The sequence below is a fragment of the Phoca vitulina genome, unplaced genomic scaffold (assembly GCF_004348235.1).
Source record: "Phoca vitulina isolate PV1807 unplaced genomic scaffold, GSC_HSeal_1.0 scaffold32, whole genome shotgun sequence".
In the NCBI taxonomy this organism is placed as follows: Eukaryota; Metazoa; Chordata; class Mammalia; order Carnivora; family Phocidae; genus Phoca; species Phoca vitulina.
The window spans coordinates 11,497,571-11,511,270 of NW_022589735.1; the positions used below are offsets into that span (position 1 = coordinate 11,497,571).

General features: G+C 41.3%; 1 protein-coding gene across 1 annotated transcript in view; it reads right to left on the minus strand.

The window, feature by feature from the left end:
- CCDC192 (coiled-coil domain containing 192) overlaps positions 1-13,700 on the minus strand; it is a 192,924-nt gene that overhangs the window by 50,835 nt on the left and 128,389 nt on the right. The window contains exon 7 of the mRNA XM_032425083.1: positions 9,584-9,716. Coding sequence (XP_032280974.1) covers positions 9,584-9,716 — 133 coding nt within the window. The remainder of the gene's footprint in view (positions 1-9,583; positions 9,717-13,700) is intronic.

A 13,700-nucleotide genomic window follows, 5' to 3' on the forward strand; every position in this document is an offset into this window, starting at 1 on the left:
ATTTATTTGAGAGAGAGAGCGAGAGAACACAGGAGCATGAATGGGGGAGGGCAGGGCAGAGGGAGAGGGACAAGCAGACTCCCTGCTGAGCGATGCGGGGGTGGGGGGTTGGGGAGGGGGGTGATCCCAGGACCCCAGGATCATGACCTGAGCTGCAGGCAGACACTTAATGGACTGAGCCACCCAGGAGCCCCCTTGTTTCAAATAGTTTTGAGTATGAATATAAATTTATATGCTAGATCTTATGTCAGTCAGTATCTTGGTTTTTAGTTCTAGTAATATGATTTCTCTAGATATGTGAGATATTAAAACTTTGAAATGAAAAGTATATTTTAAAAGAGTTCTCCTTTTAAAACTCCAGGTAATCTTTGAAAGAGGGTAAACAAAATTTATATATGGATTAACATTATATGTAACTTTAAATGAAAATGAATAGCATCTGGTTGTGGCATACCTGGCCAAAAATAAAATAAAAGCATGTTGAAAATTAACTACCTTTTATCAGAAATTTACTTAGCAACCTGGGATAAGACGGGACATTTTGGCACTCATCCAGAGTTAGAAAGACCTATTTACCCTAAAGTGTCATCAAAAGTATCTCTCTGGTGAGCTGGGATAAAGGGACTGGAAGGGACTCTTTGTCAAATAGGTTGTTAACCTCTTGGGATCAGCTTAGAAGATGAGACTTTTACTTGAAGTCAAAATCCTCTTATAATACATAGCTCAGTATGATAAAAGTTTTATTACCTATTACCTTATAAATTTAGGAAAATAAGAGTGAAGGTAATGTTAGGGATTCTATACAACTAAGAAGGTTTTATCCTATTGACCTGAATCTTTTAAGTGCTTTTTCTGCCTTTGAGGACTCATAATTTATAATTCTTGCTTTTGTCCATTCATGAAACATACATGTACCTCTCTACCATCTGTCTTGTATCCTTTAATTCCTTGGTCTCAGAAATGTCACCTTTTGGAACTATAATTGATCAATTTATAAGAATTCAAGATCAGTTTGTGACTGAGGGTTCTTCCCACCTTCATTTGCCAAGTTCTAGTCAAAATCCCCTGGAATGGGAACAGAGCTCTTTCCTTATTCCCTAGGGGTAGCCATTGAAAAAATGAGCCCTTGGACCATGTCTAGACCATCTTTGTGGAGCAGATATTCTAACAGTGGGCCTAGGTCTAGATGACAGTTTGGCATGGCAAGACTTCCAGGTCTTGTTGGAAAAGCTGAGCAACATTCTCAGCTATAATTTCTGGGATTAAGGCAAGCGTCTATAGAAGAGCAAGAACGTTTTCAGATCTTACAGGCACCAATTATTATGTCCATTTCTCCTGGATCCAATTGCATATTAAACAAATCAGGAATAATGCCATTCCTCTTACATTCACTCTTGATTTCTTCTTAGTTACATGTTTTTTGTCCAACATCAAATTGTGGCCTTATTTGATTGAGAAGTGTAGAAGCATAGTAGGATAATCTGGTCCAAGGCAGTGTATCTTTAAAAACAAATATTCTTATAGACCACCACAATGCACATAGGGGTCTATATATATATGTACAAGAGTACATATCTAATATATCTAATATATGTACAAGAGTATATATCTAACAGTATCCTACTACCAGAAATAAATCCTGTGCCTTCAAACAAAAGGCACTCACTTGTCCAGTGGAATCTTGTTCTGTGTATCCTTTCTCAATTTGATGAGCTCAAGCCCCCCCCAAAGTATCCACTCATTCCTCCAAATTTATTCATATGACCAACATAGCTATCCTCTGCTTCAACCTCCTATCAGGAAACACTGAGTCATTAGATGAAATCATATTGAGGTTTCTGGGGAATGCAGGAGAGAACAACATTCACTTTTTCTACTTGGGCACCAAGATGTTTGTACCAGGAAAAGCTACACTGGTGTTCCAGGCGCTGACAACTGTTTGCAACCCCACATTCTCCAGTTCATCTTATGTTGACAAATGTCCATCTGCTGATGTTTGACAAAGGAGTGTTCGACTATTTCTCTGCAGATTGCCTGCCTTCTCAGCTCTAATCTGGGTTGTTTAACAGCATTGCCAAACAACACATGCTCTTCTGGTGATCATAGCAGTCTCCATGGTTAAGTTAAGTAGGAAACCTTTGAAATTGATCAAACTCCAATTCCCACATGTCTTGTTTGATAATAGCTGGTGGCTTGCCCTTTTATCCAATTTCTCTGGATCCAGAAGCCAGGAGACTTAAAAAAAAAAAAAAATTCCTAAGGGATGGACAGAAGGAAGGGACACCATTTCCTGATAATAGTATAATTCCAAAATTAGTCTTACAAACAAAGGAGGGAGGAGACCTTGAGATCATTGAATTCCCACAGCTGGTATAGCTAGCAAACGTCCAAATTTTGGACCCCTACCAAAACTTTCAGAATGGATCTTCTTACCCTTTGTTAATTATAAAATAAATAGATTTCCAGGCCTTTTGCAAAGGGAGGGCCTAAATGTGCACTTTGAAATTGAAAGTAGATAAATTTTGTGCTTTCCTGACAAGATACAACTGATCTTCAACTCATGGGTATCTTCTCCAGATTTATAAGTTTTAACTAAAGTAGATTAAAGAGGACAGTGAGAGATACTTTTTGTCTTCTGTCCAGAAAGCTTCTCCATTTTCTTTTTTTCCTGATAACATTTCCTAGCCCTTGACCTCTGGCACATGACCCAGGTATGGTCCATGATAACATCCCACAGCCTTGGCCACAGCAATTGATCCATGGGTTAGAATGTGATACAAATAGGGTCAATCAAATTCCTTCTGTGAGATCCTGAATAAATACTGTGAGAAAGAAGTTCTGTTCCCTGGAGTTGGGTATAAATTAAAGTTCTTTGGCTGCAAGTATTATAAGCCAATGCTGACCACTTAAAGAAAAAAAAAGTGTTAATTAGGAAGAGCGTAAGAGAGCTGGTCACAAGGCTTCCTTTGGGTGAAGGGGGAAGGGACATTGTGATGAACAATCCCATAGGACTTCAGAGAATGGGAGAGGAACACTTCCCCCACAGAAGATCATGCTTCTGCTACGGAAGAAAGAGGGAAGTGGTTCTGAGCAGGCAGAAGCAGATGTTCACTGTAGACCAGGGCAGCCAGGCCGTCCTTCCTGATCGACACCTGCAGTCGCTCAAATAGTGCCAGTAGCAAAGAGGAGCCAAATGAGCTGTCCAGGAGCCCTGTGTTTCAGCCTTCTTCCTTCTTTTCTGCTTAAACCTAGTTTCATTTTGGTTTTTGTCACTGGCAACCCACAAAGTCCTGAGCAACACCTAGTTTTCCCATGAGTGATTTTCAGGCCTAGAAGTTTCCAGAATGTCCTTTTGAGAATTAGAATCACCCTAAATTTGCACATAGTGAATAAGTAACATTTCTTGGGATCTTCATGAAATAACATCCCTAAGCTTTGCAGGGACTCCTGGAGCAGTTGCTTATCCTTGAAGGAAACTTCTGAAATCAGACTTTGACCATGGGGTTCTATTTCAGGAAGCTGCTCTATTTCAGAAAGACTTTGGTGGACTAAAGAAGAGACAAACTGACAGGAAATCTCTGAATGAGACCTAGAGATTATAAAGATAAATATAAGCTATTTCTATGAGGTAAATATTGAAACTCCTCAGGAACTTCTTATACTTAGCACATCCTGAAGTTACCACTCCCACGCTCTGTGATTGTCCCTGCTGTTAATTACTGGTGTTTATTGGTCTATATGTAAAATATCCCACCTTGCAATAGCTTCTGTTTTTGAGGATTCAATGGGAGGGCTTAAAAGGAAACCCTTTTCTACAGGTGTTGGGATAATAATATGTATGTCTGGGGGGGCGGGAAATCTCCACTTTCTGTTTTCCTAAGTTCTTGTCACCTTCTGTCCAAGGCAGTCACACCCTTGGCAGTGGTAGGAAGGCTGTCTGTTTACACTTTGACCAACCATCAGACCAAAGCCCATGAAGCCTGATGAAATGGGTGGCAAACAGTGCATTTTGGCAAGGTCCCAGCATTTGAAACAGTGAGATCTCAGGACCTTCCTTGTTACTTTCTTTGAAAACTCTGGTAAGATAAATATCTGTGTTCAGTGGTGAAAGAAGGGTTGCATGTAGAACTATTGATCAAGTTATTGGTTCTTCGTCTGAGGAAGAACAGCCTCTCAAAGAGCTAGGCTGAGAGAAAAACAATGCCAAAGGATGGCATCGTTGAAAAAACCTAGACACAAATGAACAACTACACAAGATTGGCCTTACTCCAGTAAATAAGAATATGACCTCTCTCTAAATGCTTGGAATTCTACCAAGTCAAGATTTTACTTGGGCCCAAAGTACTCACATTAAAATGCACTTAAACTTGGGTCACCTGGGTGGCTCAGTCGGTTAAGCGTCTGCCTTTGGTTCAGGTCATGATCCCAGGGTCCTGGGATCAAGTCCCGCATTGGGCTTCCCGCTGAGCGGGAGCCTGCTTCTCCCTCTCCCTTTGCCTGCTGCTCTGCCTACTTGTGCTCTCTCTCTGTCAAATAAATAAATAAATAAATAATAAAATACACTTAAACTTGGCAAGGTGTTAGTCATTACATCCTAGTGAGGAGCATTTTTTCCCCCAGTTGAGATAAAATTCACGTAACATACAATACACCATGTGTACAATTAAAGTGTGCAATTCATTCATTTTCCTATATTAACAGTGTTGTGCAACCACTATCACTGTTTAATTCCAGAATGTTCTTATCACCCTCAAATCCCAGGTTTTTTTTTAACACCTAGTTGCAATAGGAGCTTTGATCCTGGGGAAGTTTGTAGGAGGAGAGCGAATAAGAGGGCTGAGTCCCTGGGGTGGACATCCTGATAAAAGATACTCTTGAAAATATTGAGCACAGTTGGCTCTGGGATGTTGACAAAGAGATAAATCTCCTGACTTTTTTTAACAATATAAAACATCAATAGTCTAGGGGCACCTGGGTGGCTCAGTCAGTTAAGCGGCTGCCTTCAGCTCAGGTCATGGTCCCAGGGTCCTGGGATCGAGCCCCGCATCAGGCTCCCTGCTCGGCAGGAACCCTGCTTCTCCCTCTCCCACTCCCCCTGCTTGTGTTCCCTCTCTTGCTGTGTCTCTCTCTGTCAGATAAATAAATAAAATATTTAAAAAATAAATAAATAAATAAAACATCAATAGTCTAATTCTTAAAATCAATAGTGTTTAAAAACCATCTTGTGCCCCTGAAAATCACTGAAGTGTCAATCCTTGTCCATGCCTCACTGAAAAGAATGGTTGGCTCTATTCAGGCACTGAGTCCTGGATAAGCTTGTCCTGGGATGCATCTGCACTAACTGGGAGTATCTTTTTAACAGGATTAAAACCAAGAGATGACTTAGGGCTGATATGGCTGTTACCGGGGCAGTGGGAACTTGCATGTGGGGGCTAGATACCTTACTTGGTAAAATAGCTGTGCATATTAGGAGAAAAGAATTGAAAGGAAAAAAAAAATCCAGAAGAGTGCATCGTACACTGGCTTGAAATCTATGAACCAGGTCCCTGATGTTCTGGTCAAAGATAGGAGCTTTCATCATAACAAGTGACCTAACGCTCATGTACCAACAAGACTTAGTCACGAATGTCTTTTGCAAAGTAACTTTGTCCTCTTAAGTCAAAAGAAGCAAAGATAGTTTTTGAAATTTAACCTTAGGTTCCAGCATACTAAGGTTTACCATAAGGTGACTCTGAAGGGGTACAATAGGCATTTCACTGAATTATGCTAGTAAATAAAGCCGTAAGCATTTCAGGTGCAGGCTGTGGAAATGACGGAAGGAATCTGCCTTGGGCTGTGATTATTTGCACAAAAAGCAAAATCAACAAACAACACTCAAGCTGTAAGTTTCCTGCTGTGCCAGTTTTATAATAAAGGTGTTTTTCTTTTCAGTTGAACTTTCCATTGACTTAAACCATTTATTTCCTTGGAGGTAATTTAAGTACATAGCCAGTGAAGTAGTTTACTGTGTTTATGTAAAAAGAAAGTTTGGTAGCTCACTGTTTCATCAAAATGTGACTATGCTTAAAGGTATTCCCAATATTCTGGAACATTCCTCTGATTAGAAGAGCTGAATGGCAACCTAATATATATAGACTGACTTAGAAAATGAACCAAACAAGGAAAAAAAATGCACATTTGGGTAAAAAATATGCTAATTTATTTGGAAATATCTTGATCTGCTTGTTAGAACTATAGGCATCGATCTGTAACTATAACAGAGAAGTAGCTTTATGTTAATCCAGGTAACATGTCATTTAGAACAAAAACTTTTTTTGCCCTCTTGCAATTTCAGTTGTTACAATAAGGCAGGCCTTCAGAGTAGGCAACCATGATGTCACTTGACGGGGGCTGGAAGGGGATTCCTTTCCCAAAGTGGTTCACTCTCCATTCTTATGGGGTCTGAAATTATATCATTGGACATTTATTTCTTGGATATTGAAGGTCTTTTGTTCACCAAGAAGAATCTATTTAAAAAGTGCAAATACTCATGGATGGGTGACTCATTAAGCATTACATTATATTTTAACTTGACTGCTAGTTGAGAGTATTTTGGACATGTTGATTTTGTCCCTCACTCTTTCGTTCTAGTAATGGGTTATCTCTTCCTTTAAGGAAGTGCTTCTCTCCAAATCCAGCCCTGTGCTTCTGGTGGGAGCTGCCAGTCAGAAAAAAAAAATTTTTTTTTTTAAAGATTTTATTTATTTATTTGACAGAGAGAGAGATAGTGAGAGAGGGAACACAAGCAGGGGGAGTGGGAGAGGGAGAAGCAGGCCCCCCGCGGAGCAGGGAGCCCGATGCGGGGCTTGATCCCAGGACCCTGGGATCACGACCCAAGCCGAAGGCAGACGCCCAACGACTGAGCCACCCAGGCGCCCCCAGAACATTCTTCTTTTCCATCCTGATTTCCCTCTACCCCGCCACCCAGTGGCAGGTGCGTGACTTAAGCTTGTCCAACCATACTTCTCCACCCCTGGCCACAGACTGGTTCATGTCCCCACATGGGTACCCAACCCAAGCCAGGACAGAGTGCTTTATTGTACTTTTTCTAACTTGAGTTGGTGGAAAAATGCTTTCTTTTCTCTCTGGAGGAAGGATGAGAAGAGTCCATAGTTGCTTATGGCCATGTCTCTTCTGACATCCTGCTTGAGAGAATGAAGTCTCAATGAAGAGAGAAGCAGAGTTGAGAGACAAAGAGTGTTCTGATGGTATCTGAGACTCTGTATCCATTGGAATATATGGCTAATGGCATGCCCTTTCTTAGTTTGTTTACACTTGTGTCAGTAAATTACCCTTTCTCCTTAAGCTATTATGTATGACTGGGACATCTGTCATTTGCAAACAGAGGTCTGAGAACTGAAAACAAACATTTTATAAAAGGACACAAGATAACTAGGGGAGGGGTGTTGTTCTGGTCTAGGAATGTGTGTGGGAGGTGGGTCAATTCTAATTGTTGTGTGGCTAAATGGAGGCCATTGTGTGTTAAAGTTACCAACATCTTTGCAGACTTTACTTTCAAGTGTATTGAGGGTAGGACAAGGTGACCAAAGTCTCTGAGAATGAAAGCTAATATGACTCTGGAGCCAAAAGTGCTTTGACATTCTCTTGGGCTACTGAATTCAGGTTGAGGAGCATGGGAGCAATGGGAGAGCAATAAAGTGCAAATATTTGATTTAAGTCAGTCCACTGACTCAGTTTTTCCGCCAAATAAGAGAAGCAACATATAGGTCCAGAAAGAGTCACTGTTTTCATCGATAATTGACCTTGGAATACCTATCCTTATTTAAATTTATATCTGTTCATAATACATTAGGGTTTTGTGTTTTTTTCCTGTACAGGTACCTTTTTTTTTTTTTCTAAACAGAAATACAGAGAGAAAATGGGCAAAGGTGGGATTTCATATTTTCTACCCTCCCCCCAACCATTGGAGTCCTGGTACCTCAGTGTGATTTTAATTTTGACCTACTAAAATATCAAAGGGACAAAATTGTTATTAGACAGCAAATGATATATTTGTCAACAATTAGAATTATATACCTTGCAATAAGATCTTTTTTCACTAGATTCAAAATACAGTTGAGAAGTTGAAAGCTTCTCTCAGGCGAACTGGAGAACTTTCTCCAACGCGATGTACAATCATTATCAGCTTCCTGTGACGCAACTAACTTGAAATCTGGCTATGATGCCCTAGAATAAAGACCTTTAAGTGGATAATATCCTTGGAATGGATTTTATTCTCTAAGTTTTCACGGCGGTAAAAGCAAATTCATAAGCTATCATTATGTTCTGCGGGAAGAGAAAAACAAATTGACCTTCAGCATGTGTTTCAAGATGACTGTGTTGAATGCCATTTCAACCCCCGGAAAGTGCTATTAAGAATAGAAAATTAAAACCAAACTCATTTTAAAGGTCCACCAAGTGGCCAGGATGCTGGACGTGTCTCCCTTTCCGAAGCCACCAACATCGCCTACTTTCCCCTCCTCCATTTATTTCCACGGTCCTCTTCTTTTTCCAGAATTATTTATGAGTAATAAAGGAAGCCAGAGTAGGAAAAATGGCCTGTTTCTGGCTTTACAAGAGTGCCACACATGAGAGGAAGACTTTATCCGGGGGACCACGGGCTTCCAAGAGATTCACCAGGCGGAACGAGGCTGGACGTCGCTGCCGTAGAGCAGAGACGGAAGTGCCGCCCACGTCGGAGGTGCGCAGGCGCGCTGGGTAGGGGGCGTGGCCGGCCGGAGGCCCCCTGCCCGGGTGTTGCTCACACTTGTCTAACCTGGGGCAAAGCAACCAACATCCCTGAGCCTCCGCTTATTCTTCTGGAATCCATAAAGGTACTTACTTCAGAGGTTATTCTGAGACTTAAATACATGTGAAGTGCTTAGCCAAATGCCTGGCACGTAGTAGTAAATGTTCACTCGTATCTTTCCTAATGACGGCAGTCGGAGGGGCTTTCCTCCCCCAGTGTGTGTTTCTAGTCCCTTAGAGAAGACTTGTTCAAAACTCCAGACCATAGTGGCCATTACAATTTGTTGGAACCGCCCAGATTTCCTCCTCACCCAGCCTTCCCTGCTTGTTTCTGGCTCATTCATTGGCCCGTTGTTCCAACACTCCCTTTTTCACTTCGCTGTGCCTGCGCGAGCGTACAAGCCTGTCTACGCTTGAAGGCAAATTTCTCTCTTCGCTCCGCTCCAGAGCTTCATCCCTCGGGTCTTCCTTAGACTCTCCCCTTCCCTCCAGCCACCCAGCTTTTGTGCAAAGACACTTACCAGATCTACTTAGTCCAGCTCTTCAGCTTCAGAGACTTTTCCTCTAAGGAACTCCTTGTTCATTCCCTACCTCACGTACAGTGAAAGCGAACCCAGCCTGGAGTCAATAATTTGTGTCATGTCCGCTGTTCATGCGGATGGAGGTCAAGCCAGGCCAGGCCAGGCCGGGATGCTCCCTGGCACGGTGGCCCTGCCTTTTCCTCTGTGGCCAATAAAACCATATAGCTCACGCAGGCCTGAGGGCTGGTGTGCGACTGTCACGTGGTAATACTGACCTCTAGGGGCTGGCTTCCCTTCACATAGCGTCCTTATCTTCTCGTTGAGCTCCAGAACTGTGATGGCAGCCTCTTGCTTAACTGTTGCCAAATCCGTTTGCAGCTTTTTCAGTTTCCTTTTGTGCTTTAGTTTCTTGAAAAAAAATAAGAGTTTCTGTCACTAGAGACAGACATATCAAAGGAATAAAAAGAACTGATGAAGTCTGCACAAACATGGCCTTTGCGGGCCAGCTTCGGTGAACTGCTCCCTGTTTATCTAGCCTAAGTCCTTTCTGAGATCTCTGAAACAGAGTGCGTGAGCCCCTCTCAGAGCGTTCCTATCCCCAGCGACGAAAGCCACTCTCTACATCAGAGTATCTTTTACCCTCTTGAAGGGTTTTAATCTGCATCTGAACCTTGTATTTTGGTTGCTTATAATAGAGGCAATTAGAGAGCAACTCTAGTTGGTGGTTGGCATTTGACCACGGAGATGCCAATGCCTAAAAGTGTCTGATTTTTTTTTTCAGTCTGTAAGTAAACTCACGTGAAATAGCATATTTCAGAGAGCCTTGCTTCTGTGTCATTTTCTACCCTAATACCATAAAGGTGTGCATTCCAGTAGACCCTGAAGAGTGTGATTCTACCACGAAATGCTGACGTTTACAGATATTTACTGGGGTATCTATATAGGGAAAGTGGTCAGGGGTACAAATCGTTTAGCAATAGAAGGCAGGAATTGCTTGCTGTAAAATAGTCTGATTTATGACATCTAAGTCTTTGAAAGAACTACTTGAGGAAGTTGTTACCTAACCAAAGGATTCACCTGGAGATTTTATGACTAGAAAGCTCTTTTATGGATTTCAAAATGAAATCAATTTGTCAGAATCAGATTTATCTGTCACTGCGGAAAAACTATCTGTTGTGAAAAGTGTTGTATTTACACTTATGTGTTGTTGCCTTTCCACTGAAGAGCTCACTTTGCCAAGTCTTTGTGGACTGGTAATTAGGAAGCCCAGAATATAAATGACTAACATTTCTTATCAGACATAAATCTTGAGATAGGGAAAGGAATGGTTTTTGCACATCAGGGGAAACCTCACGTAGTAGGGAATCACTTCCTTTTTTTTTTTTTTTTTTTTTTTTTTGAGAGTAAAGCGGGTAAAATCAGTTCATCAAAGATGGGATTCAATAGACATAGACCACCCATATTAAAGACAGATTGTCTTTCAGACCAAAGCAGGATTAGGATTAACGAAAGCTGAATTAACGGCATACATGTGGCTAAAAGAGAATGTATTATTCAAATGAGAATAGTAGTCATGGAAATTCTTTAACGGGGGTTGGAGGGGTAGAATCCGGCATGGTTCACCAGCACAGTCCAGGCATTAGAGAGGTGCCCTGATCCACACCACTAGTTCCTGGTCTGTTCAGCAGTTCTCTTAGAGTGTAGTCAGTATTCACATACTCATTTCATCTTTGTACTAGTTACAAAGCAGCCCTTTGGTGTCAGGCACAGTGCGGGCCAGCTGTTGAAACATCAACGCTGATAAGGCTCCATGCCACTAAGACCTTCTTACTATTTCCTGTCCTCTGAGTCTCTGTTCACCAAAATCCTTCACAATTTGACCTGTTCTGTAGATTAGTTCAGAAAGAGATTGAGCTGATCAACAAATACGTGGGTCTGGGTATTTGATAGCTAGCTATGTTTCCCATAGTAAATTACTAGGTTGGCATGCTCATCAATTACCCCCCCCACCACCCCCGGTAAGTTGGTTTGTGTCAGCTTGTTCATGAGGACCTCCTCCATCCCAGGCCTGGGGGGATAATGCCTGTGAGACCCCTTATGATCCTCAGCCTCCTTTCCTGATGCTACTTCAAGACTGTCCCGTGCTCAGATTTTTCATACTTTGTTTTTACCATTTAGAACCTTGGGGCTAGAAAGTGGGAGGAATGATACAGAAATGAGAAATGAGGGCAAGAGTGGCAAAGGGATTCAGAAGAGAGTGCTAATTAAAAGTATCAGAAAAGAACTGATAATGATAAGGGTGTGCAAACTGATGCATGAGGGTTAAGTGTGTGGATGAATGCACTTTACATGGACATATGTAAAAAGGTAAGATGGGGTGATGGATGGAAAGAGATACTGATAGATAGGTGAGTAATGGAAGATAGCAGAATGGTAATTTGTCTAGTTATTAAGTATATGGGTGTTTACTCTAAAATTCTTCGAACTTTTCTGTGTTTGAAATTTTTTATAATGAAATACTGAGAGGAGTAAGAAGGAAAGTTTGTGTTTCCTTACATTGCTTCTCTCTTAATTCTTAATAGATGGTATTCACATTCTTTTCAGAATGTGTCACAATGATTCATATGCAGATCAGTACTTTTCTGGAAGCTTTTCTCAAAGTAGGCATTGATAGTAAATAAACAAAAGCAAAAACTAAAAGCAACTTGGAGAGATTTGGTGAGGTGGCCACCAGGAGCTGGTGTGGTGTCACCAAGAAAAAGTCTTATCATGCTACATTTCTGTTTTGACAGGATAACTTGATGGATAGAGTGACTTGATGGCTATGTCTTAGTGGAAAGACGAGATGCTTCTCAATATCATTTAAACATTTCAGCTTTTCAGTTAAAAAAAAACCTAATTCCTTTAAAAAAAAAAAAATCCAGTTTCCAGGGGCACCTGGGTTAGCTCAGTCGGTGAAGCATCTGACTCTTAGTTTTAGCTCAGGTCATGACCTCAGGGTCGTGGGATCAAGACCCACATTGAGCTCCTTGTCTGGCTCTGTGCTCGGCAGGGAGTCTGCTTGGGATTCTCTCTCTCCCCCTCTCCTTCTGCCCCTCCCCCTGCTCATGAGCTCTGTCTCTCTCTAAAATAAATAAATACATCTTAAAAAAAAATCCAATTTCGAGACCGCCTTTTTGTCTTTCTCTTACGGTGATCGTATGCTTTGCCTTTATTATTGTTATAATATTTGTATATTTGCCATATGATCTGAGAAAGAAACTGAGGATATTTAGTTTGGAGAGGACAGTATACAGGGGAGTTACGACATCTGACTTCAGTAATCTAAGGTACTAGTCAAGAGGGAAAGGAAGTTGAGTTAAACAGTATTATTCTAGAGATACCATGGGGTACAATGGGTAAAAAATTCAAGAGGAGGCAGATTTTGGCACAGCATGAGAAAGTACCCTCCAACAATCAGAGCTGTATTCATAACAAGATAGGATGGGTCCTGGCAAAGGCCTCCTGCTCTGGGAATGATCAAGCAGAGACTGGAGGAACATCTTCAGGCAGGCCCATAGTAACCTCTGGGACCTGGGTCGAGAGGTAATTAGAGGTCTGGCTTACCCCCAATTCTTTCCTCCTTTGGCTTCCTCCAGCCTCTGAGAGACACAGCACATGCATGAATGGACACCTCAGCCCTCAAAGTCTCTAAGGTGGGTACACTTTTCAGGGATCCCTTAAAAATAACTCTAGAATTTGTGGGATGTTGCATAAGAGGGTCAAAAAGGCCTGCGGGGCCCTTAGAATTCAAGGACGATTGTGACTCAAGATGTGCAAACTTTATTATTAAGCTCTAAAGGAAAGGGGAAGGGACATTTAGATTTAAGTTAAAAATTGAATAAAGAACCTAAATTGATTTCTGTTGGGACCTGCTGGTTATTCAGATACATTTTAAAAGGGTTTAACATCTTTGTCTTTTTTTTTTTTTTTCCTTTTCTCCAGACAGAACTGCTGTATGCCATTAATTCATAGCTCTAACCAAGCCCTTTGGGCATTTCTAAAAATTCAGTTTGCCGACATGTTTTTTATTAGTCATAGACATCAAATGATTTCAGCAATGATAATATTTTCCTTTGCTTTTATGGCGTTCTCTAGCCAGGCAACCCAAGTGTTGTACTTGAACCTAATGGAGTCTGTTATTGTCTCCTTAGTAACTAGGAACTCCCCCCGCATGATTACTGAAAGGAAAGGAAGGCTTTATAGCTTGGAGGTAAATTCCTATTACCTTGCTCTTTTCCTACTTCTCCTACAGGGTGGACAGAGGGAGGAAATCATGTATTCGTGCAATGTTTTGAAAAGGAAATATCTATCCATATCACATTGCTGAATAGCTCGCATTATACCAAGTCA